The sequence below is a fragment of the Cryphonectria parasitica genome (genome assembly GCF_011745365.1).
Source record: "Cryphonectria parasitica EP155 unplaced genomic scaffold M406scaffold_3, whole genome shotgun sequence".
Classification (NCBI taxonomy): Eukaryota; Fungi; Ascomycota; class Sordariomycetes; order Diaporthales; family Cryphonectriaceae; genus Cryphonectria; species Cryphonectria parasitica.
The window spans coordinates 1,167,206-1,190,435 of record NW_024468911.1 but is presented as its reverse complement, the minus strand read 5'-3'; the positions used below and the strand labels follow the sequence as shown (position 1 = coordinate 1,190,435).

Sequence of the window (23,230 nt, the reverse complement as noted above, 5' to 3'; positions counted from 1 at the left end):
TGCTGCGGGATAGTGCACCCATCAAAATTTTCGACGGAACCAACCCTCGATGCGGAGTTTCGTGAGGGCGTGGTGGTATTATGACGAGGGAGACACGAGTATAGGCGAGCTCAGCGGCACGGTGCTATCATGTCCACCCTCCAGCTGAACAGTGATCGGCAACAATAAAGGCACCGGTTCGTGCCCGCCATCTTTGTCCATTCGACGGGAATATATGTGATCGCCCTCTCTCTTGTAGTCGTAGATCACAGGTCTTCGAGTCCCTGACCTTGCCCTGGTATTGTCTTGTCTCGTCTTCCCTTTTTGTCGGTCAGAACAATGACGGCCACTGTGCTGTACGGCCTTTTGGGGCTGCTCGCCAGCCAGGCGGTGGTGGCCCAGTCGGGTGTGATCACGAACGACTCGTACTTCTATGGAGAGTCACCACCCTTTTACCCGTCGCCCAATGCTACAGGCACAGGAAACTGGGCGGCGGCGTACGAGAAGGCGAGGGCCTTGGTCGGGCAGATGACACTTGAGGAGAAGGTAAGGAAATAATGACACAACCATGAACACACAACTTTGTCTCTGTCTACACACAAGTGGGCTAACAATGTCCTTTCTTCCCCTCAATCAGGTCAACCTCACAGGTGGCAGCTCGGAGAGCGCCAACGGCTGCTCCGGCACCATCACCTCCATCCCACGGCTCAACTTCCCAGGCCTCTGTCTCTCAGACGCAGGCAACGGCCTCCGCTCAACAGACTACGTCACCTCGTGGGCGTCAGGATGGTCCGTGGGCGCGTCCTTTAACCGGGACCTCGCGCACCAGCGCGCCGTGGGCATGGCGGGCGAGTTCCGCAAGAAGGGCACCAACATCGCGCTGGGCCCTGTGGTCGGGCCCCTGGGCCGAATCGCAGAGAATGGCCGCAACTGGGAAGGATTTTCGAACGATCCTTATCTTTGTGGCGCGCTGGCGTATGAGACGGTGCAGGGTATGCAGAGCGTCGGGGTCATTACGAGCTTGAAGCACTATATTGCTTATGAGCAGGAGACGAACCGAGTCCCTGAGGGAGACGTGTCGAGTGTGAGCTCGAACCTGGACGATAAGACTTTGCACGAGCTGTACCTCTGGTGAGTACCTTTAGCCGTCCATAAACCCCCCTCCCCCCCCCCCCCTTTTTTTTTTTCTTCAGGCAAAACCACCAAGTGGGTCGAAACTGACAGGTTGTCCGCCGACAAAAAGGCCCTTCCAAGACGCGGTCCATGCAGGATCAGGCAACATCATGTGCTCGTATAACCGTATCAACGGCTCCTGGGCCTGCCAGAACAGCTGGACTCTCAACAACATCCTCAAGACGGAGCTCGGCTTCCAGGGTTTTGTGGTGTCGGACTGGACAGCGCAGCACTCGGGCGTGGCCAGCGCCAACGCGGGTCTCGACATGACCATGCCCGTTGGCTCCACGTATTGGGGCGACAACCTGGTGGAGTCGGTCAACAATGGTTCGGTCAGCGCCGCGAGGCTCGATGATATGGTGACGAGGATCGTGGCCGCGTGGTACCAGATGGGACAGGACTCGGGCGACTATCCCGCGCCCGGCGTCGGCATTCCGCGCGACCTAACCGCACCGCACGAGAAGGTCATCGGCTGGAATGCGAGCTTCAAGAACGTGACCTACCAGGGCGCGCTCGAGGGCCACGTCCTGGTCAAGAACGTCAACAACACCCTGCCGCTCCAATCGCCCCAGCTCATCTCCCTGTACGGCTATTCAGCCAAGACGCCCGACTCATACTACCCTGGAAACGCGGGGTGGAACGGCGGCGCTTACCCGCTGGCCGCCAACGACACCTGGACCGTATATACGGACAATGACACCGTGTCGACGGTGTATGGCTCGGGCATCGCAATCAACGGCACCATCGTGTCTGGCGGTGGATCTGGGGCCAACCAGCCGGCCTATATCTCGTCGCCGTTCGAAGCGCTTAGCGTCCGCGCGCAAAATGACCTGACGGGGCTGTATTGGGATTTCGAGAGTACCAACCCCGAGGTCGACGGCAGCTCTGATGCCTGCATCGTCGACGTCAACGCGTTCGCCTCGGAGGGCTGGGACAGGCCTAACCTGCATGATGACTACACCGACAGCATCATCCTCAACGTGGCCGCCAACTGTGCCAACACCATCGTCATCTTCCAGAACGCCGGCGCCAGGCTGGTGGACACCTTCATTGACCACCCGAACGTGACGGCCCTGATCTTTGCGCACGTGCCCGGCCAGGACAGCGGCAAGGCTCTCGTCTCGCTGCTGTACGGCGACGAGAACTTCAGCGGCAAGTTGCCGTACTCGCTGCCCAAGAACGAAAGCGACTACAGCGATCTGGCGGGTCCCGCGCAGCCCGAGGGCGAGTTCGCGCTGTACCCCCAAGCGAACTTCACCGAGGGCGTGTACATAGACTACCGGGCATTTGATGCTAAGAACATCACGCCCAGGTACGAGTTTGGGTTCGGCCTGAGCTACACCACGTTCGCCTTCTCTGGGCTGAGCATCGCCAAGGGGAACGCCTCCACGGCATCGTATCCGACGGGAGAAATCCTGGAGGGCGGCCAGGTGGACCTGTGGGACGTCGTCGCCACCGTCAGCGCGACGGTGACCAACACTGGTTCGGTGGATGGCGCCGAGGTCGCCCAACTGTATGTGGGCATTCCTGGCGGCCCAGTCAGACAGCTGCGCGGGTTCGAGAAGCCTGTCCTCGCCGCGGGAGCGAGTGCGAGTGTTTCTTTCCCGTTGACGAGGAAGGATCTGAGCACATGGGATGTAGTGGCGCAGAAGTGGTTGTTGCAGGAGGGAGACTATCCCTTGTATGTGGGCAGCAGCAGTAGGGACCTGCCGCTGACGGGTACGCTCACGATCTGAGGCCGGCGATGATGACCGACGGCAGCATTGATGCTCGAGCGTTTCATTTATAGTTATAGCTATGAGATATAAGCAACATAATCGATCTAATTGTGGCTCAGTGCTCATGGATCCTTCTCGAACAATGCTCATCGTGGTAAGCCACAGCCCTCGCAATTCGTCTCATTCCGACGTGCACTCGAACCTCGAAAGATTCCACTGTCATGTATGCATGCTCCTGGTCATCCTGTTGAAGCTGTCAAGAGGTTAGTAAATCTTCCGCTTTGCATAGTTGGGCACGTCAACTTGAGAAAGCTGGTCAGGCTCTCAGAATTTTGCAAGTGGAATCATTGATTATCATTCCCGTCTTGAAACATGTTTTTTGGTTGCAATCATCATATACTGTCCGTAGGAGAAAAGGGTAAGGGAGACTGTATGGAGGGAATATTCACACACCTGGTTAGTAAAGACTTTTGATTTCGTGGTGGTTACGTTGTGTCTGTTGAGGATGAAGAATTGTTTTCTGAAGCCCAAGCCTGCCAGAGTTTTGACAGTGGGTGCGAGTTGCATTATGTAAACATTGTTGAAGCTGCAGGGGTATGTGGTCCGAGAGAAGGACCCCCTACCTTTGTCATGTGCCAGCAGGGGCCTGAGCTGTTGGACCCGTGACAAGGCGGCAGCGGGTGATGATGACGAGTTTCAAGGTTGGCTCTCCAGACATTTCTCCGTCCTTCCTCCTGCATCTCACATTGTAACGACGAATGAACAGCTGCAGTCTCTGCCATATTCATCCAAGCCCGCAACAATGGTATTGTCTAGGAACGTTCTGACCATCGGGTCGTTACTGGCCTCGTCCGTTGCTTTACCCAACCCGCAGCAACATCGAAACGATGACGATGATAATGACACTCCATTGCCCCTGATCATCTGGCATGGTAAGCAGGAATAGTCCCAGCATCTCCCCCCCCCCCCCCTTCTCCTTCATACCTAACACATGCCATCCCCAACTAGGTCTCGGCGACTCCTACGGCAATGAAGGTCTCCAGTCTGTGGCCGCTCTTGCCCAAGCCGTCAACCCGGGCACCCTTGTGCACATCGTCAGCCAGGGCGCCGACCCAAACGCCGACCAGCGCGCGACCTTCTGGGGCGACGTGAACGACCAGATCGACAAGCTCTGTGCCGATATCGCCGCAAACCCCATCATCAGCACCGCGCCTGCAGTCGACGCTCTGGGCTTCAGCCAGGGCGGACAGTTCCTGCGCGGCTGGGTCGAGCGCTGCAACTCGCCTCCAGTGCGGAACTTGGTGACCTTTGGCTCGCAGCACAATGGCATCACCGAGTTCAGCGAGTGTGCGCCGACCAACTTCCTGTGCAGAGGCGCCATGGCCTTGCTGAGGGGCAACGTCTGGGGCAATTACGTACAGACCAACCTCGTGCCCGCGCAGTACTTCCGACCACCGACGGACTACGATAACTACCTGGAGAATTCCAATTTCTTGGCGGATATCAACAACGAGAGGGAGGAGAAGAGTCTCGAATATAAGAAGCAGCTCACGAAGCTGGAGAACTTTGTCATGTACATGTTCGAGGACGACACCACAGTAATTCCCAAGGAGACGAGCTGGTGGGCCGAGGTCAACGGGACGGAGGTCACGCCGCTGAGGTCGAGACCGATCTATCAAGAGGATTGGCTGGGCCTGAAAGAGCTGGACCGCAAGGGAAGCCTGCAGTTCCGGACCACGCCAGGCCAGCACATGCGCCTGGAGGAGAGTGTGCTGAACGATACGTTCCGGGAGTTCTTCGGTCCCTTGAAGTCGACCAAGAAGGCTGTCTCTGTTGACGAACTGTAGAACAAGACCCTCGAGTTCTTGGCATTGGGATGATTTGGGCGTTCAGGGCGAAAGTATGAGCGGGATTCAGCTGGGGAACTCGCGTCGCATCAGACTTGTTACTCGAGCGGGATCTGGGAATTTATCTTTTTCACAAGCTAATTAATGACAGAAGCTGGGCCTTCGTCCACCACTTATATCAAATCAGTTCACCATTTCAACCCTTTCAAAGCATCGATGGTTTCTTCTCAATATGCCCCCCCCCCCCCCAACCGATCGATGTATGCCCTCTCCGAGATGTGTAGCGTTATAGGCCCGTCCAAATTTACTTTTGATATTGACATCCTCCTCACCATGCTTCTCTTCCATCTCCAGCTTGGATCTGGCCTTTCTTCCCGTCCCTAATCCGCATCTACTCGAAAAAGACATAGCTCGTATAGAACACCACGATCGTGTTCCCTTTGAGTGGACCACGTTTCTTCAAGAAGGTAGCCAGCTGCGTCGCCGTCGGCTTCTTCATCCCCTCCAGCTCGGCAACATGTTTGCCCAGTGCCCGACAGAGCGCCGCCTGCGTCATGCCGTCCTTCTTGAGAATGTCGCGGATCTTGTGCCGCATCGAGTCGCACGTCTCATAGATGGGGATAGGTTGAGGCCTGGTGCCGCCGCCGCCGCCTTCTTGACCGGAAAGCGCCATGCCCGACACGTCGAGGATCTCTGGGTCGGCATTCGTCTTCCCCTTGGCTGGCGAGGTCCTTTGCTGCTTTTAATTGGGCGTGTTAGTGTCCTTGTCGGCCACGCCGTCGGACTTGCGCTTCTTGCTGTCCGCAGTCGGGCGATTTTTTGTCGGCCCCGTTGTCGTCACTGGCGGCTGTGGATTTATCGGCTCTCATATAGTCGAAGGTCTCCTCAAAGCCGACCCTTCATGCCAGATTCACGTCATCGACCTTGACAGCAAGCACAATCGGATCCACGGCGCCACGTATCATGATTGTGATATCGCCGCTCTTTCGGATGTTGAGGCTATCTTTCTCGAGGTGAAGCCCAAAACGGTCTTCCATGTCGCCTGTCCAAACCCGCTCGAGCTCAACGTTTCTAGGTTCCGGAATGTGAATGTCGATGGCACCCACAACCTGCTTATATCGGCTAAGAAGATCAAGACAGTCCAGGCTTTTATCAACACCTTCACCTCCTCTGCTATTCATGATAATATCAGCGATCTGGTTGATGCTGATGAGACCTTTCCTGTTCTCCATTACCCGGCACAGAAGCGCGTCTATACCCTGACCAAGGTTGAAGCTGAGGCCGAGGTCTTCGCCACCAATCGCCAGGACGGCAACTCTTCGATGCTGACCGTGTCCATCCGCCCTGTAACTGCCTTTGGAGAGCGAGACAACACTTGCATGGGCAAGACCGTTGCCACGTGCAGGGCTGGCCGGACAAACATGCAGATAGGCCCCGGAAAGAATTACTACGACGTTGTCTACGTCACGAACCTCGCAGATGCACATATCCTAGCTGCTCAGGCCCTCATCCGCGCATACAGCAAACCTCCTCCACCCCTCGAGGCACGTGTGGACGGCCAGTCCTTCATCATCACCAACGATGAGCGGATCTTGTTCTGGGACTTTCAGCGGGCCATTTCTGCATCCGTTGGGCCTCCTGTCAAGCAGGACGATATCAAGATCATCCCTCGTTGGGTCGCCATGTTGGCAGCAGCCTTTAATGAGTGGAGCACCTGGATCTTATCTTGGGGGACAAAACAGTCGCCCAATACTAGGGAAGCTGTCCATTTGTCGACAATCACCTGCACTCTGAAGTGCAACAAGGCGAAACGTGAACTTGGCTATAAGCCAAGGGTTAGCATTCACGAAGGCTTCGAGAAAGCTGGCAAGTGGTTTGTCGGGGAGGCTAAAAGGACAGAGGAAACGAAGAAGACTATCTGATTTTGAGGGGCAACAAGATTTACAAGTGTGATGATGTGTTTAAAACAGCTGGACAGCTTGTATTATCTTGTCATCATGCTTTTGTATACAAAATACCTGGTTGTCAATCCATGAACAGAATCATAGCCCTATTCTGCATCACCTAGATTCCTGTCTCGTTTAATCCATTAAAACATAAGTCACTTCTCTTTTAACTCACAGGATGTCGAACGACGTAGTTTTGAGAGCGGAAGAAGTGAGGAAATTTCGCAGTCTCGAGACAATCTATGATTAACAGTTGAACCTTGAAATTTAACGAGTGCAGCCTATGATGATAGACAAGCAAAGGATGGAATTGATGAATGTATAAAGAGTTCATAAATTTGAGAGAGGGCAACCCCACACCAGAGGTTGTTCAGTGCTCTTGAAAAGGTATAGAGGGCTCGTAGGTGAGTGAATGGCAATTTGAAAACAAAGTGTATAACCACTGCCACAAATGACAAAGAAAGAGGCAGAGCAGCATGAAAAGTAGTTATTCAAATTTAGCTTATAGGATCCTCGCACTGATTCTTACACATGCAAACCATAGAAGAGGATAACTCATGTGATTTGGTTTTACACATAATGATTGGCTCTTGGAAACCAGTATCATTGTCCTAACATAGCCTATGCATAGCATTTGCACCACTTGGATAGCAAAAGATCCGACAATTGGTTTCCTACTCGAAAATTGCTTTTCGATAACGTGCTACTAATAAAAAATGTTTCTTGCACTTAGACACTCTTTGATGAAGAATGAACAGAAATCTTCGATGTGAATATACATTCCTAGTCGCATCCTGAATGCAATTGCAAATCAGCACTGTCTCCAGGTCTACACTCTGTTCAGCGCTCAAGGGTTAGTCCCAGTAAGTAAGTCGTTTTGAATAACATTTGAAGCTATACTAGACGCTCTTCGCTGCCAGCCCCCCCCCCCCCCCTTTCGCATGTTCAATCAAGACATCTACACTTATAATTGATCCGATCTGCAAGCTAGGCTATAGCTTACTGCAACAAGCCTTGATTTTCGAGCTGTATATATATATATATACTCCCAGAGCACAAGGACTGGAATGACTCTGGAAATGAAAGATGCTATGATCATTGAACATACAGATTCATGAGAGATTAAACAAGGTAAATGTCTTCCAAGTCGGGTGCATCACCCGTGGACACTTGTTGTACACCAAATACCACCTTTTCCCACTTCACTCCATATCTGCTAAGTTCGAATGCTTCAACTATTGTGTCGTCTGTGAATATCGTCCTGGACATCAGAAGCATCTCGAAATAACCACAACGGACCCATTTGTTTTTTGTTGTCGTTGCTACGCTATCATCAGCATCACAGAACAGCCTGAGAAGAATACCCTCACAAATGGAGTCACTTCGAAATAACAGAGTCAAAGCTCGGAGCTGGTTTGCCGAAGCTGCTGTGATGGCGGATTCCATTGCCACCTCGTCGTCCCATCTAAGATCAAAAGACAAAAGCGGATGTGTCAAAGGCCAAGAGGTCATATTAATAGTCGAGGAGCTCGTGCTGAGACACATCTTAATCAGCACACTACGCAAATGCAGTATGCATTGCTCAACCGATCTGGCACGTCCGAAGCTGTCCAGATCCGAAGTATTCAAGACAAAATCTATCGGTACTTCACATGTAAAACCTCTGGGGTCTTGGAAAGCATGCGGCGAATAGCTGATTTTCGATCTGCAGCCGACCGGTGACCAGGACGGAATTAGGATGCGTTGCCAAAACTCTGCCTTTTGCGTGGTCATTCGGAGTTGTGTACCAGCACAGTTGAGAGATAACGTCGATGGACCAAAGTCCGGAATGATAGCGGGCAGATTGTAGTTTGCGGACGTTCGATTGGAAAACCTTAGAAAGTCCGGCGATTGCAGCAAGCCGATCATCTTCAAAAGTGACAATTGTTGTGACGTAGGCCATTCAATCGTGCAACCCAAGCGTACCTTTACAAATAAGGACAACAAACTAAGGCCACACGGGCACAAGTACAGGGTGAAAAAACCTGTATTGAACCTGTCCAGAGGGTTCAAAATCGAAGAGAAGAGAAAAGAGTGCTTGCTTGTTATCGCTTAACTAAAGAATTTGAAAGTGGGTGGAATCCTTTATATGTATGAGGATCTCTAACCAGCTTCATGTAATGAGCACTGCAGTAATCCAAAGATTTTTAAGTACTGAGAGAGTTTATGCTAACAAGAGCAGTACTAAATACAGGCCTTGAATATCAGAACAAAACTGAAGTCTGAATACAAGTATTCACTGCCTTTGAAGCTATCAGAGTATATGAATAATCTGATACTTAGATTAATAACTGAAGAGCTATGTATAATAATCTAACTACTAATAATGAATGTGAGATTATATGTCCAGCACTTCAGTTCTGAATTGCTGGGATTGCTAGCAAGTTTAGCAATTCATGGTATGAAGCTTACTGGGATTGCTAGCGAGTTCAGCAATCCTCTCTCCTTTATAATCCTAACTCTGGGTTGCGTAAAGTCTTCTGTAGTTCGGATGTTGGACCTGAAAACTGGCTTCCTAGATCCATTTGCTTGTGTGATCTGTCCTGTGATCTGCATGTTGAATGGGTCATAACAGCAAGGGACGACCAACTGTGAGGAATACAATGATTAGAGAGCACATCATATCCTGCATGTGTACGTCTCATAAGAACTTGAATTAGGAGTGGTCATTCTGGTCTTGCTAGTCTGATGAGAGCTCCAAGGTTCTCCTACCTAAAGGCCAAGGCTTGCCACATGCAAGGTGGAGGATCGGAGGCTTGCAGACATCGAGTGAGTTTTTGAACCATTGCAGTAGTTCTCAGATGCAATGCTCCCCTCCGTGGTCTTGGTGTTACCCATGAAGCCTTATTATGTATTAGTGTCAATGGTCGGTGTAAAACTTGAGAGCTTGCCATGAATTTGAGCCAATGTCTTATGAAGTAAGAGAGAGGAAGAAGAACTAATAAACTTTGACTTCTCGTCATCTCTTTAGTATCACCTTCCAAAGGCGGGTAGATCGACGACCCTGTTGCTTCACCGCACACTCGGCGCTAATCAATGCAAGCAGTCAGTGTGTGCACAAGTAGCACGTAACAGTACTACTCCAAAGACAACAGTGGGCCCACGCAGAAAGGTGATTCACCTGTGGAGGAAGGAGGGAGGGGAAGCTGGCAAACTGGCAAGAGAGACCTGTCAGTGTTTCAGGTGTCCCCTTCCCCATGCCGCACTCCCGTCTTACCCGTGGAGACGCTGCCAATTGCCAACTGCCAACTCCCCATCCCCCCACTCTAATTTTATCCCCAAGGCTTGTTTGTTTGCCTACTAATCAACGATCTGCTTCTATTTCTACTTCATCATCTTCGTCAGCATCGTCATCACAGTCATCGTTGCCATCCTTGGATGTGATCTGTTCTCTTCTCATGTCCTAAACTCTGATACTTTCTTGTTTTCCTCCCCCATGCTCAACGTTGTCGAGGTCTACAACGACAAACCATGATCAGCCTTTCGCGTAGGCGACACGGGCTGTTCATCGGCGTCGCATTGATAGTCACTCTCTATCTGCTCTTCATCTGGAACGGCGGCGACGCATCCTCCACGTACCGTCCAAGCTGGTCCTACACGATACCATCCAAAGATGGATGGCAGTTACGCGAGGACTACTTCTGGAAGACGGTGACCGTGCACTACCCACCAGCCTCGATACGCCCTCTGCCCACGGAGCGCCCTGTGAGCTTTCCCAGGGTCCAGGCCACCAAATTTCCCCAGGCGACCACTCAGCAGCGGCAGGAACACCGCCAGGCAGTGAAGGACGTGTTTTCGAAATGCTGGGCGTCGTACAGGACGAAGGCATGGCTGGCGGATGAGCTCACGCCGGTGTCGGGGTCCAGCCGTAACCCCTTTGGCGCATGGGGCGCGACGCTGGTGGACAGCCTGGACACATTGTGGATCATGGGAATGAAGGACGAGTTCAGCGAAGCGGTGGCGGCGGCCATGTCTATCGACTTCACCGTCAGCAAGCTCGACCAGATCAACACGTTCGAGACGACCATCCGGTACCTTGGCGGGTTCCTAGCGGCGTATGACCTGTCTGGGGACGTACGGCTGCTGCGCAAGGCCGTCGAGGTGGGCGAGATGCTGTACAAGGCCTTCGACACGCCCAACCGCATGCCCATCACGAGGTGGTACGTGAACCGGGCGGCGCAGGGCGAGCGCCAGGTGGCGGACGAGCAGGTGCTGATTGCGGAGATTGGGAGCCTGACCATGGAGTTCACGCGGCTGTCGCTGCTCACAGGCGATGCAAAATGGTTCGACGCTGTGCAGCGCATCGCCGACCTCATGGCCGCGCAGCAGGACAAGACGGAGCTGGCGGGCCTGTGGCCCCTCGTTGCCAACGCCAAAGAGAAGAAATTCGCCGAGGGCTCGCACTTTACTCTGGCTGCCATGGCCGACTCCACCTTTGAGTACCTCCCCAAGATGGCGGCACTCCTGGGCGGGACCCTGCCTGCGTATCAGAACATGTACGAGAAGGCCATGGACACAGCGACGCAGTACCTTCTGTTTCGGCCCATCACGCCCACATCTGCCGATATTCTCATGGCAGGCACGGCGCACACCGAGACGCAGAACCGCAAGACGGCAGTCACGGTGGAGTACGAGGGCCAGCACCTGACGTGCTACGTGGGTGGCATGTACGCGCTAGGCGGGCGGCTGTTTGGGCGGGAGGCCGACGTGGACGTGGCGGCCAAATTGACAGAGGGCTGCGTGTGGGCGTACGGCAACACCAGGCACGGCGTGATGCCCGAGAAGTTCCGCATGGCGGCGTGCGCGAACAAGGATGAGTGTCCATGGGACGACCTGACGTGGAAGAAGCAGGTGGTAATCGACGCGGGCGAGACCATCACGCGCGAGTTTGACAAGGACATCAACAAGGCCGACAGCATCATCGCCGAAAAGAGGCTGTCCAGAGGGTTTACCGCAGTCACTGACGCCCGCTACCTCCTACGACCTGAGGCTATCGAGAGCGTCTTTGTGCTGTATCGCGTGACGGGCCGTGAGGACCTGCTCGGTGCCGCGTGGGCTATGTTTACCGCCATCGACAGGTTGACGTCAACCGAACTGGCTAATTCAGCCGTCAATGATGTGACCGCTCCCGGGAAACCTATAGCGAGCGACTCGATGGAGAGCTTTTGGATGGGGGAGACACTCAAGTATTTCTATCTGATCTTTAGCGAGGAGAGTATGCTTAGTTTGGACGACTGGGTGTTCAACACTGAGGCTCACCCCTTCAGACGGTTGAAGACGTAGAGGAAGGGAAAGGGACAGAGACAAAGAGAGCGAGAAGTGAGAGCGAGAAAAACACAAAGAGGAGTTACTTGGTTTTACTTTTCAATTTTGTGCGACAATCTTTGTACATACATACATTTCGACAATACCCAGAAGCGTTTTATGAGAGGATGGATGATTGTCTTTTCGGTCCCCCCCCCCCCTTCCTTCTTTATGTGCTCTTTCATTTTGCTACACAGAGACCATGTTGAAAAAACTCCATTCGGGGTCGATGAGTAAGGTGATCGTCCATAATTCTATTAATAGAAACCCCCCCCCCCCCCAAACCGTCTTCCTATTTCTCTCCCCTCACAGCTTTCCCTTCTGCCCCTTCTTCCTCTTCTCCTCCTCCACAAGCCTCCACGCCAGCTCACCCAGGTTCTTGAAGCTCCCTGCATACCTGCCGGCCACCTCGCTCGTCGCCTGCCTCCTGGCCACCCTGGCCGCGATGCCCTGCAGGATGGCCGCGGCCCGCAGCATGCCAAACGCCACCCCCCAGCTCATCTCGGGGCGCGGGTCATATTTCCCGCGCGACGCCTCGACGTACCACGCCAGCAGCTCCTCGCTGGTGGGCAGGCCGGGCGTGGCGGCCGGCAAGAAGGCATCACTGTTGGGGAAATAGGGAAAAGAGAGGTCGGCGTTGGCAGGGGCGGCGGCGGCGGGGGCCATGAAGAAGGGGAAGGTGAGGTTGACAATGTCGGACAAGGGGTGGCCGACGGTGCTCATCTCCCAGTCCAGCACGCCGATGACGCGGGGCTCGGTGGGGTGGAACATGAGGTTGTCGATCTTGAAGTCGCCGTGGACGATGGCGGCGCGGTCGACGGGCTGCTGGCCGGGGTCGGCAAAGAAGCGCATCAGGCCGTCGTCAAAGTTGGGGTGGATGGGCCCCACGGGCTCGTGGGTGTCGGCGTCCTGGGCGGCGGCCTGGGCGTGGCAGATCTGGTGCCAGGTGGCGAGCTGGCGGTCGTAGAAGCCGGTGGGCTTGCCGTAGGTGGTGAGGCCCAGGGCGGGGTTGGTGAAGTCTACTGCGTGGAGCTTGGCTAGGGTGGTTATGGCGGAGTGCCAGAGTTCGCGCCGCTCTTGTGGGCTTACGGCTGGAGGGGGGGGGGGGGGTGGTTGAGAATGTGTTAGTCGGGGTAGTCGAGTTGAGAAGATGAAATGAGATTCTGTGTGTAAAGGAGAGAGAAAGAGAGAGAGAGAGAGTATACGTACATGGCATCGTGGCATCCTCGAATATCCTTCCCTCGAGATACTCCATAATGTAAAACGGCGTGCCGATCACAGACGCATCCTCACAGAGACAGTACGTCCTGGGCACAGGCACATCGGTGGCATTGAGGGCCTTGATGATGCGGTACTCGCGCTCGACCTTGTGTGCCGTCTGCGACAGGAGCTGGCCTGGTGGCTTCTTTCGCAGCACGTAGCCTCTTCCGGAGGAGGACGAGGATGACCCTTCTTTGGAGGTGAGGAGGTACGTTGGGTTCGACTGGCCGTAGCCGAACTGCTTGATGTCGAGCGGTAACTTGATCTCTGGGACGTTCTTTTTCAGATACTCCTCTAGAGATTTGAGGTCGATGGGCTGGCGGACACGGCCAGCCATGATGGTATGCGTGTGTGAGTGTGTGAGTGTGTGTGAGAGTGTGAGTGTGTGTGAGAGAGAGTGTGTGTGTGAGGGAGAAAGATTGGCCACTCGAGGATCAAGAATGAGACGTATTTGAGTCTTGTAGGTTGGGAATCTGAGGCCCTTGTGTATTTGAGGCGGTGCGAGACGTGAAGGCCTCTGAAGAGACTGTTGGTGGTTATTGTTGCTGTTGTTGTCGACGCTGTTGCAACCAAAGTATGAGTGAGGTCAATTCGAAGTTGGAGAATGGCCCGGATGAATTGTGCCTCGGCTCATGGTGAACCCTGGTCCCTAGCCAGCGATCCATAGAGGGGCGGCATCGGGGCATCTCAGAGGGCTCCATACTTGAGTAAGTAGTGGGAATACAGGCACTATAGCCCTGTTTCGTTTCCCCACGGGGTCGTTGCTACTGTGAGAAGGTGGGGCAGAGATGACTAGGCGCGTATTATGATTTATTCATTACAACCTCGGCTTCATCTTTTCTTTTTCCTTTCCTATCTTCCTCGTTCTTTCTCTTTTTCTTTTTCTGTCAATTTTTTCCCTTCATTTGTTTCTCTGCCATATGATGTGTTCTCTTCCTTCTTCTTAACACTACTTATGCTATGCAAGGGTTATGGACTTGAGTGTGCGCTGAGAGAAGAGAAACGAACAAACGACAGACAGACGCCTAAGCCACCTAATTTAAGTACTTAGGTAGCTGAGTCTCCCTCTACCTTAGTGCTGGGCACTTCCTAGCCACCCTTGTGGCTCAGTGATTTACTGCCATTCGCATATATGCCACTTGCCACGCTTAAAGGTTCTCCTGGTTCAGCTGTCTTGGTATCGACTGGATGAGCACATTTTAGGATCTTTATCCTTCAAAGAATTTCGACATGGTCTGGAATTGGGACAATGACAGCAATGCATGCATCATCAAGTTGGATGTCCTGCTGAAGGAATTGTATACTTCATTACTTGGCCATTTCTGGCGACGAATAATAATAATTAACACAATCCCTTTAGCTCATACAATTCTGCTGTTGAATAAGTCAAGCCCTCCGACAAGAGTAAATTTCCAAATACACAGCACCTTTGGCCGCATTTCCTCTCATCTTACCTATAATTATCAACTCCAATCCGGCCACCAATAGCCGCGGTAGTACATAGTATGATGTACAGTCGGAGCCTGCTTTGCAAGCCGAGGTTTGCAGACAACTCTCCAACAACGTCGAACAGGGAATAAAACGGACCTGTCAAAAGGCTTTCATACTTCCTGGTCCCACTTGGCCGCTGGAACCTCTGCTTGATACAAACATTAAAAGACCTGCCTGAGGAGATCACAAGTGCCACCGTCGTCATGAACTTCAATCTTCCAGATGAGCTCCAAAAGTACATTTCCCAGCTGGACGTGTTCATCCAGGACAAGATACTCCCCCTCCAGCACAAAGATGACAACAACCGCTTCTTCGACCACCGTCGGGAGCCGTCACGCACCCAGTGGGACAACCAAGGCCTACCCACCCCCGAATGGGAGAATCTACTCGACCAAGCCCGCGCCCTCGCCGATGAGGCAGGTTTCTACCGATTCCCCCTCCCTAAACAGTATGGCGGGCAGGACCACCCAGACTCCAATCTCTGGATGTGCGCACTCCGTCTGCACATGGCCTCGCACCCGGTCTACGGCGGGGGTGTGAGCCTTGCCAACGACCTGCAGAACGAGCACAGCGTCGTGGGCAATTTTCCCGACTTTCTGATGCTGTATCATTGGGGTACTGAGCGCCAAAAAGCCGAGCTTATTCCTGCTCGGCTGCGGGGCGAGTTTCGGATGACGTTTGGCCTGACTGAGATGCACCATGGCAGCGATGCGACACATATGGACACGCGTGCGGTACGGTGCCGTTTGTCTGGAAACGACAGCAACGGCGACAATGTGCCAGCTTGGAGCATCTCGGGCAACAAGAAGTGGCAGACGGGCGCGCACAGTGCCACACACATGCTCATCTTTGCGCGAACGTCATCGACAGAAGGGGAAGGCATCACGGCCTTTATCGTGCCGAAGGACACCCCGGGCGTGACGATCGCATCGTACGAGTACACCCTCAACATGCCCACCGACCACGCCACGGTTCTCTTGGAAGACGTGCGCGTGCCCGAGGGCGCGGTCCTGGGCCAGGTGGGAAAGGGTCTCGCCATCGCGCAGACGTTCACGCACGAGAACCGCATCCGCCAGGCGGCCAGCTCGTGCGGCGCGGCGCGGTTCTGCATCGGCAGGAGTGTCGAGTATGCGCGCCAGAGAGTCGTCTTTGGAAAACCGCTGGCTGTCAACCAGGCGATCCAGTGGCCCTTGGTCGAGCTGGCGACGCAGGTGGAGATGCTGCGGCTGTTGATCCTGCGGACGGCCACGGAGATGGACGAGATCCAGAAGCGTTATGGTGCTGGCGGAGGAGGAGGAGAAGGAGGTAAGGGGGATCGAGACTATATCCCGCCTTGGGTGGCTATCGAGAGAGAGCTCGGCCACAAGATCAGCATGTGCAACTTCTGGGCGAACAGGCTTGCCACCGAGGCAGCGGATAATGCGATCCAGGTCCACGGCGGAAATGGGTACAGCAGACACCAGCCGTTTGAGCACATCTGGCGGCACTTTAGGAGGTATCGGATTACGGAAGGGAGCGAGGAGGTACAAAAGCGCAGAGTTGCTGGGTACCTGTTTGGCTTCAAGAACGGAGGCGGAGGAGCAAAGAAATCAACTGGTGAAATCGCAGCAAAGTTATAATTTTGGATTTTATGGCCATTTCTCTTTCTGCCATTCATGGCTTAAAACCAACTAATCACTATTACAAACAACAGGCATATTTCTCCATCATAGTCTCGCCATGGATATCATTGTTCGGTAACAAATGCGTCCTTGCACCACCATCCTCCCACATCGCAAAGCTGCTCCCTCGATACCGGGTTGTGGGGTCTCGCATGTTGGCTACCGTGTAGCTGAAGGCGCTGCTCATGAGACCGACGAAGAAATAACTTTTTACCAGCATCCCAAGGTCGACAATCGCCTCAAAATCGAAAGGGAGCGCCGATATATTCTCCACCGCCCCGTCATTGCTCATAGCCTCGGCCAGCGCGTACTTGTGCGTTACATTCCACCCTCTCCCTCTTCCTTCCTCCGCAAAAGCCTGTGCTTGGCCCTCATCGCCGCATGCCAGGTACACAAGCGGCCTCTTGTCACTGTCGTATGCCGCCATCTCAGGCATGGCCCGGTACGACTCCCACGCACGGTCGAGGGCGTCAAAGTTCTCGGAGATCTGCTGCTTGATGCTTTCCGGCATGTTGTTGCTCTCACCTCGAAAGCCCACTGCAAAGAAACGCTCGTCTCCGATTTGGCGCAGCAGCCTGTCGACAATTGCCCGTGGCGCCTCCAGGAAACGCAGGGCCTTGCCTAGGTCGTCCCACAAGTGCCTGTCGTGGCCTGTCGGGTCGTTGGCGATATTGAACAGCTCCAAGTCGGCGCGCATGCCAACAATTGTGACGGTGGTGGAAGCTTCCTCAGCTGTCTCGGCTTCATTTTCGAGATGTTTCTGGATGGTCATGCTTTTGTCCTTTACATGCTTCTTTCCACTGTGCTTCTTTTCCCTCAGCTGGGCCAGGCCCTCTTCAAAAAAGGCCTTGAATGGTTTACCAGCCCAAAAGTGCCCATTACGCTCCCGAAAGAAGCGCGTAGAGTGAACATCCAGCGACCATCTATTCTCAACCCTCCTCATGGAGTCCCGGTCTCCAGCCTGCAAGTCCTCCTGCGCGATAACCTTCAGCTGTGGACACGTCTGACCCATTGATGAGACAGCATGCTTTTGGTCAAACCACTCCTCGAACTGCCTCTCGGCAGTGGAATTTCCCTGGTTGTACACCACCAGATCGTCCTTGTGCCGCAGCGGGATGCTAGGGAGGACCAGGCCCACGCCCGCCTCTATGGCCATCTTGAAGCAGGACTTGACTTGGGAGATGACACTTGTGAGATCGGCAGATATAACCTCACACTCAAGGTAGATGGTCTTTTCCTCGCCGCCCTCGTCTCTCCATACCGTCCGGTCGCACTGTGTTCTTAGGGCTGAGAAGTGGTATGGGTCGGGTTTGTCTAGGGAGAAGGCTTGGCTGAAGGATATTTCTGCTGAGGACATGGTTGTGCTCCCCTTTGAGGATGATGAGGATGAGTATGGGTGTGGGTGCACGTCTGTCTGGCCATAGCTGCCCAGAGCCTCGGCGATCATTAGAGGGAGGAGGCTATCGGCGCTGATGTTGGTGTCAGAGTAGCAGGGGAACAGAATGTCTATGCGCCAGGATACCAGATAGAGGCAGATGAGAGCAGAAAGGGCGAGAATGGTATTTCTGACTGTTATGGGAGCCATCTTGTAACGATGCATGCGGGACGCGGTGACAACCTCTGTCTCTCTCTCCTCTTCTCTTTGTTTGTAAGAAATTCAAGAGACAAGTGAATGGATTGCCTTCGACCTTTGTTGTGTTTGTGTTTATGGAGGATATTTGTCTTCTTTACTTTCTCTCTCTTATTTATTCTCTGTAAGTTTATCCCTTGCTTGGCTTGGTGGCTTCAATATTGTCCTCCCTCATCATATCCCATCTCCCGCGCGAGAGCCGGGTTGAGCCGGATGTCTCACTCTTTCATTCAGACAGCTCTGAACGACATGAACTAGCAGAATTAAATTGCAATCTTGATACTCAATCAAGAAAGGTCATAGAGTGCTATGGTCAAATGTTGGCCATCTAGTCACCGCAGCTGTTCGACTGGTTTCGTGATCATCTCACTCAGACGCTGGGGCAACTCGAGAGCTTCCCCACGTCGCACTGCGAATCCTTGAGACTCGCTATTTCACACTCAATGATACTACGAGTCGACCTTGCTACTTGGAGGCATTTCTATTATGGCCGAATTACAGTTTTTAGACGTCAACAAATTGACAATACTGAGAATACAAGGAGTTTTGCTTGCCTCACTTGTACGCTACCTTCCAATAAGCTTAAAATCAAGCACTTGTTCAGAACTCTAACCCCCACCTAGAAAATAGAACCAAATGCTTAAATACTTAAGTATTCAAGGATCGTTCTCGTTGTAGGATGCAGCTGCAGTGTCAGATTGGAAATCAAAGGGCCAAAAAAGTGTGGTCTATAACTTGACTGTCAAGGGGCCAAGCCACATGGTCGCATAACAGGCGCAATATGCCAAAATAAGACCCATCCCCCTCTGGCTGTTCCAGGATACTGAACCGCAGTAAGCAACCCAACGCCCCCTCTCCCCCCCTGTCTAGGAGAGAATCGAGGACTGAGCGTAGAACAGAGTGCCAAGCTGAGAGTGTAAGCGCTTCGCATTCTCTGTCTGACCTCATCTCACACCTTCACTTGAGTTTCACACCTGTGCGTCACTTGACTGTGGCTGTGTGTGCTGTTGGTGTAAATCATGTGTGCTGAACTGCCAACTCACTCTGGTCCTGTCTGCATTCAAGGCTCTGCTGACATTTTAGTTTCTTTCTTTCTTCTCTTTTTCTCTAATCTTCTCTCTGTAACATCTTTGCCTACCAGGAGGTTCGCCTCCATTCTGAGCCATGTCTGCCAGGCTTGAGTAATCATCTATCAAGTTGCGTTCAGTATGAAGTACAGACAAACACCATGAGGTCTCTCACCTTTATCTCAGCATGGGCCATGGTGGCCTCGGCCGCTCTTGATGTCGATCTTGACTCACCAGGTCTGCTCTCGCATCAACCTCACTACACGCAAAATATCATAACTGACAGAACCCCTCCAGACTCCATCAAGACTGCAGCAAAAGCCGTAGCCTCCAACCTGATGTCCTACTACAAAGGCGACGACTACGGCCAAACCCCAGGCATCCTACCAGGCCCACCCCCCGCAGGCGACTACTACTGGTGGGAGGGCGGCGCCCTCTGGGGCACGTTGGTAGACTACTGGCACTGGACAGGCGACACAACTTGGAACTCCGTGACCCAGTCCTCGCTCCTCTTCCAGGCGGGCGCACCAGACAACTCGTACCAGCCCAACAACTGGACGCTGTCCCTGGGCAACGACGACCAAGGGTTCTGGGGCATGAGCGCGATGCTGGCGGCGGAGAACAAGTTCCAGGACCCCCCTGCGACGGATCCAGGCTGGCTGGCGCTTGCGCAGGCCGTCTTCAACACGCAGGCGGCGCCGGACCGACATGACGATACGTGTGGTGGGGGGCTGCGGTGGCAGATCCCGCCGACGAATGTTGGCTATGATTACAAGAACTCGATTGCCAACGGCATCTTCTTCAACCTGGGGGCGAGGCTGGCGCGGTACACGGGGAACACGACGTATGAAGACTGGGCGGTCAAGACGTGGGACTGGATGCAGGGCGTGGGGCTGATCTCTGACGACTACAAGGTGTATGATGGCGGTCATGTCGAGGACAACTGTACGACTATCGATATGGTCCAGTTCTCGTACTGTGCTGCTGTCATCCTCGAGGGCACTGCCTTTATGTACAACCATGTAAGCTGTGCTTGTTCTTGTTGTCTCTCCCCTCTTGTTTTTCTTCTTGTTTCTTTTCTTCAACTTCCATGTAAACATTTCATTAGAACGACCTGCTGATGATGTTACATCCAAAAAGACAAACGGCTCCGACATATGGAGCGAGCGTCTCCAAGGCCTCGTCAACACAACAATCTCCTGGTTCTTCCCCAACGGCACGGCCGTCGAACCTTCATGCGAGCTGGCCGACAAGGTCACCTGCGACACCGACATGCTCTCCTTCAAGGGCTACCTGCACCGCTGGCTGGCCACATCCACGCAGCTCGCGCCCCTCGTGCGCAATCAGGTCCTCGCGACCCTGCGCACCAGCACTGCCGCCGCCGTGGGCAGCTGCACCGACGGCGTCGACAACGGCAACGGCGTGAGCACGGCAACATGCGGGTTTCGATGGACTACGGGAACCTACGACGGGCAGACGGGCGCGGGCCAGCAGATGAATGTGCTCGGGGCGCTGACGAGTCTTCTTGTGGCGGTGGACCCGGCGGGCGAGACGTCGGCGCCGGTGACGAATAGCACGGGCGGCACGAGCGCGGGGAATTATGGGGCGGGAGGAAATCCCAGCTCGCACGGGGGCGAGGTTGTGATAGGAGTCAAGGACAAGGCTGGCGCAGGGATTATTACGGCTGTGGTGCTGCTGGCGTTTATTCCGACCATGGCGTGGGCGAGCTCGGGATGGTCGGAGGGTTCTCTTGTCTTTAAGAGCTTGTAGGTATATAAATAAGGGGAAGGGGAAAGGGAGAGACAGAGGACATTTCTTCTGGCGAACGGAGTTACAAAGGCGTTATATAGACGTGCGAAAATACCAGTGGTGTTTATATTGTCGTTGTTGAGTATCCTCGTTAAGATTCCCTTATTGAACTTGAAAGTAGGCTTGCGTGTGACCAAAAACAATGACTTGACATGACAGGACAGGTTATATACACACGTATATCCTCACCATGGCTGCAACGCATCTGAGCGAATCACTTTTCCAGCACGATCATCATGCTTCCCCTGGACCACATCTCGGATGAACTCACCGCCCACATGCGGCTCTAGAGCGCCCATCTTCCGCAGCGTCTCCTGGGACACACCACCCAAGTTCGTCGCCAGAAACCCAGGACTAACAGCCCACACTTTGACCCCATCATTCTTCAGAATCCGCACCCACTCCCTCATCAGCATGTTCAGCCCGGTCTTGGTGCTCCTATAGCTAGTAAAAGCCATCGGCCCGCCCTCCTTGGGCCATCCCCCAGCAGGGCTCGCATTTATCCGCGAGAGATGCACCATGGACCCCCAATTCTCCTCTTCCGTCTCCCACAAGGAACTGGTGCCGCTCGTGATAAACAGGAGTCTGGGGGGCTCGCCACTGCTGTCGCGGCTCTTGAGCAGTAAAGGCACGGCCAACGTGGTCAGCACGTGGGTGCCGCTGACGTTGGTGTCCCAGGAGGTGTTCCAGGCCTCGCGAATGGTCATGCTGCCGTTGGAAACGGCGCCGTCAAAGCTTGCGCCGGCATTGTTGACGAGAGCGTCGAGGCGGCCGTATCTGCTAGTAATCTCGGCGATGGCGGCCTCGATGCTCGCATCGGAGTTCACATCGACCTGGAGGGAAGTGATGCTGGAGGACGAGTCGGAAACTTCGGTCTGTAGTTGCTGGATGGCGTCTTGGCCTTTGCTCAGGGTGCGGGTGCCAAGGAGGATCTCGTAGGCAATGGATGAGGCGTAGAGGGCCTTGATGGCTTCATAGCCCAGGCCAGTGTTTCCTGTGTTGGTTTTTAGAAGTATAATCCAAATTAGACAGTGATGGGTCTGATGAATCAATTCATCGTCATGTTTTGTACTTGAGATAAAGGTCATACATACCACCTGTGACGAGAACAACCTTTTTCTCGGATGCCATGTTGAGTGCAAAAACGGTTTTGACAATGGAAATTGAATGGTAATCTCTCTTCTGATCTTTGTGATGATGAGAAAAGGCAATCTTATATAGACAGAGCTTCTTTGCGTGCCGTTAAATAAATATTCAAACAAAGTCTAAGTCATCTTTAGCCTCGCGTTTTCAGCACGTCTGGATGACCGGAAGAAACAGTTTACTTGCGTGGACTAGGATTGGCGTCGGTGGCTTAAATTCCGAATCAAAGCGCGAACCCAATGAACACAGTCGTACTTGCCTGTAAACCCCCCCCCCCCCCCCCCCAAAAAAAAAATAGAAACATCACCCTCCTTCCTCTTTTTAACTCCGACCGTTAAATGCGAAGGAGCGCCCTAGCCACCAACAGTCCGCAGAGATCCGTCGCTTCTCCTTGCCTTTTCCCTTTAGCGGATAACGGAGAAGAACAATCAGAGCCGAGAAATGATGACGAGCATGGTTGGAGAAGGTGCGCACTGCGCTAGACCCTGTGGGCTGGGCAGGAAGGAATGACAGGCTCTACAGTGCCCACAGGGGAAATCACCAGGGCTAGTTTGACTAGAGAGAGGACTTTCCCTCTTCAACAATGTCATCATCAAAAGCAGGAGCAATGAGTGATTTGTGGTGAGATGAATTATGATTTTGTTTCAGCTCACTCTATGTGTCTCGCGCGTCCTTCGGTTTCTTGACACGATCAATATGTACAGGACCAATATTTACAAAAGGAGGATATAATATATAAGATTAAGGAAATTATGACATTATAATGTCCTAGAGTCCACATCGTCATCAACCAACCAGTCCACCACTGAGACTCCACAACAACAACAACAACACCAATCACCTCATCGCACATACTCCAGACAACCACTCTTGCTACTTACTTCCTTACAGCAGCGCAACGAAGAGAGGAGCAGCCGCAGCCAGCAGGCCGAATCCAAGCTTGCCAGCGCCAGCAGTGACGATGCCGCTGGGAGCAGACTGGGGGATAGGCGAGCTCGAGGAGGTCTGGGCGGCCGCAGGACCGGTGGCGACGGGGACAGGCGCACCAGTGTAGGCACCAGAGGCGGTAGGGCGCACGGAAGCAGGACGAGGGACGGTTCCGTTGCCGGCAGGGCGAGGGATGAAGCCGCTGGGGGCGGCAGAGCCAGCAGAAGACCAGGCGG

The 23,230-nt window shown here is 53.5% G+C and overlaps 9 protein-coding genes across 9 annotated transcripts; 6 read left to right on the top strand and 3 right to left on the bottom strand.

The window, feature by feature from the left end:
* Window positions 1-318: 318 nt before the first annotated feature.
* Window positions 319-2,987, top strand: M406DRAFT_97725 (family 3 glycoside hydrolase; the record flags this gene model as incomplete). Its single annotated transcript, XM_040926374.1, has 4 exons — window positions 319-525; window positions 617-1,110; window positions 1,223-1,832; window positions 1,929-2,987. The coding sequence occupies 4 exons, from the start codon at window positions 319-321 to the stop codon at window positions 2,886-2,888; spliced, it is 2,271 nt and encodes a 756-aa protein (XP_040777922.1). The 3' UTR covers window positions 2,889-2,987.
* Window positions 2,988-3,612: 625 nt separating this feature from the next.
* On the top strand, window positions 3,613-4,924 carry M406DRAFT_355420 (putative palmitoyl-protein thioesterase precursor). Its single transcript, XM_040923164.1, has 2 exons — window positions 3,613-3,802; window positions 3,879-4,924. Exons 1-2 carry the CDS (start codon window positions 3,673-3,675, stop codon window positions 4,715-4,717), a joined length of 969 nt encoding a protein of 322 aa, XP_040777921.1. The 5' UTR covers window positions 3,613-3,672; the 3' UTR covers window positions 4,718-4,924.
* Window positions 4,925-5,538: 614 nt separating this feature from the next.
* M406DRAFT_253268 (NAD(P)-binding protein) lies at window positions 5,539-6,639 on the top strand (the record flags this gene model as incomplete). Its single annotated transcript, XM_040916890.1, has 2 exons — window positions 5,539-5,730; window positions 5,962-6,639. Coding segments are annotated over 2 exons (870 nt in total), but the record flags the coding sequence as incomplete, so codon positions are not given.
* A 3,534-nt stretch (window positions 6,640-10,173) lies between these two features.
* On the top strand, window positions 10,174-12,131 carry M406DRAFT_97723 (family 47 glycoside hydrolase; the record flags this gene model as incomplete). The annotated part of the gene is made up of 2 exons (XM_040926373.1): window positions 10,174-10,282; window positions 10,316-12,131. The coding sequence occupies 2 exons, from the start codon at window positions 10,174-10,176 to the stop codon at window positions 11,983-11,985; spliced, it is 1,779 nt and encodes a 592-aa protein (XP_040777919.1). The 3' UTR covers window positions 11,986-12,131.
* Window positions 12,132-12,312: 181 nt separating this feature from the next.
* On the bottom strand, window positions 12,313-13,603 carry M406DRAFT_337856 (acyl-CoA dehydrogenase family member 11; the record flags this gene model as incomplete). Its single annotated transcript, XM_040921300.1, has 2 exons — window positions 12,313-13,097; window positions 13,216-13,603. 2 exons carry the CDS (start codon window positions 13,601-13,603, stop codon window positions 12,313-12,315), a joined length of 1,173 nt encoding a protein of 390 aa, XP_040777918.1.
* Window positions 13,604-14,960: 1,357 nt separating this feature from the next.
* Window positions 14,961-16,376, top strand: M406DRAFT_40052 (uncharacterized protein; the record flags this gene model as incomplete). Its single annotated transcript, XM_040924126.1, has 2 exons — window positions 14,961-16,029; window positions 16,078-16,376. The coding sequence occupies 2 exons, from the start codon at window positions 14,961-14,963 to the stop codon at window positions 16,374-16,376; spliced, it is 1,368 nt and encodes a 455-aa protein (XP_040777917.1).
* Window positions 16,377-16,437: 61 nt separating this feature from the next.
* Window positions 16,438-17,574, bottom strand: M406DRAFT_337854 (uncharacterized protein; the record flags this gene model as incomplete). The annotated part of the gene is made up of 1 exon (XM_040921299.1): window positions 16,438-17,574. The coding sequence occupies one exon, from the start codon at window positions 17,572-17,574 to the stop codon at window positions 16,438-16,440; it is 1,137 nt and encodes a 378-aa protein (XP_040777916.1).
* Window positions 17,575-19,309: 1,735 nt separating this feature from the next.
* On the top strand, window positions 19,310-20,885 carry M406DRAFT_38860 (family 76 glycoside hydrolase; the record flags this gene model as incomplete). The annotated part of the gene is made up of 2 exons (XM_040924077.1): window positions 19,310-20,137; window positions 20,256-20,885. The coding sequence occupies 2 exons, from the start codon at window positions 19,310-19,312 to the stop codon at window positions 20,883-20,885; spliced, it is 1,458 nt and encodes a 485-aa protein (XP_040777915.1).
* Window positions 20,886-20,963: 78 nt separating this feature from the next.
* M406DRAFT_355416 (NAD(P)-binding protein) lies at window positions 20,964-22,073 on the bottom strand. Its single transcript, XM_040923163.1, has 2 exons — window positions 22,019-22,073; window positions 20,964-21,918 (listed from the first exon to the last, which is right to left on the bottom strand). The coding sequence occupies exons 1-2, from the start codon at window positions 22,053-22,055 to the stop codon at window positions 21,110-21,112; spliced, it is 846 nt and encodes a 281-aa protein (XP_040777914.1). The 5' UTR covers window positions 22,056-22,073; the 3' UTR covers window positions 20,964-21,109.
* Window positions 22,074-23,230: the final 1,157 nt, after the last annotated feature.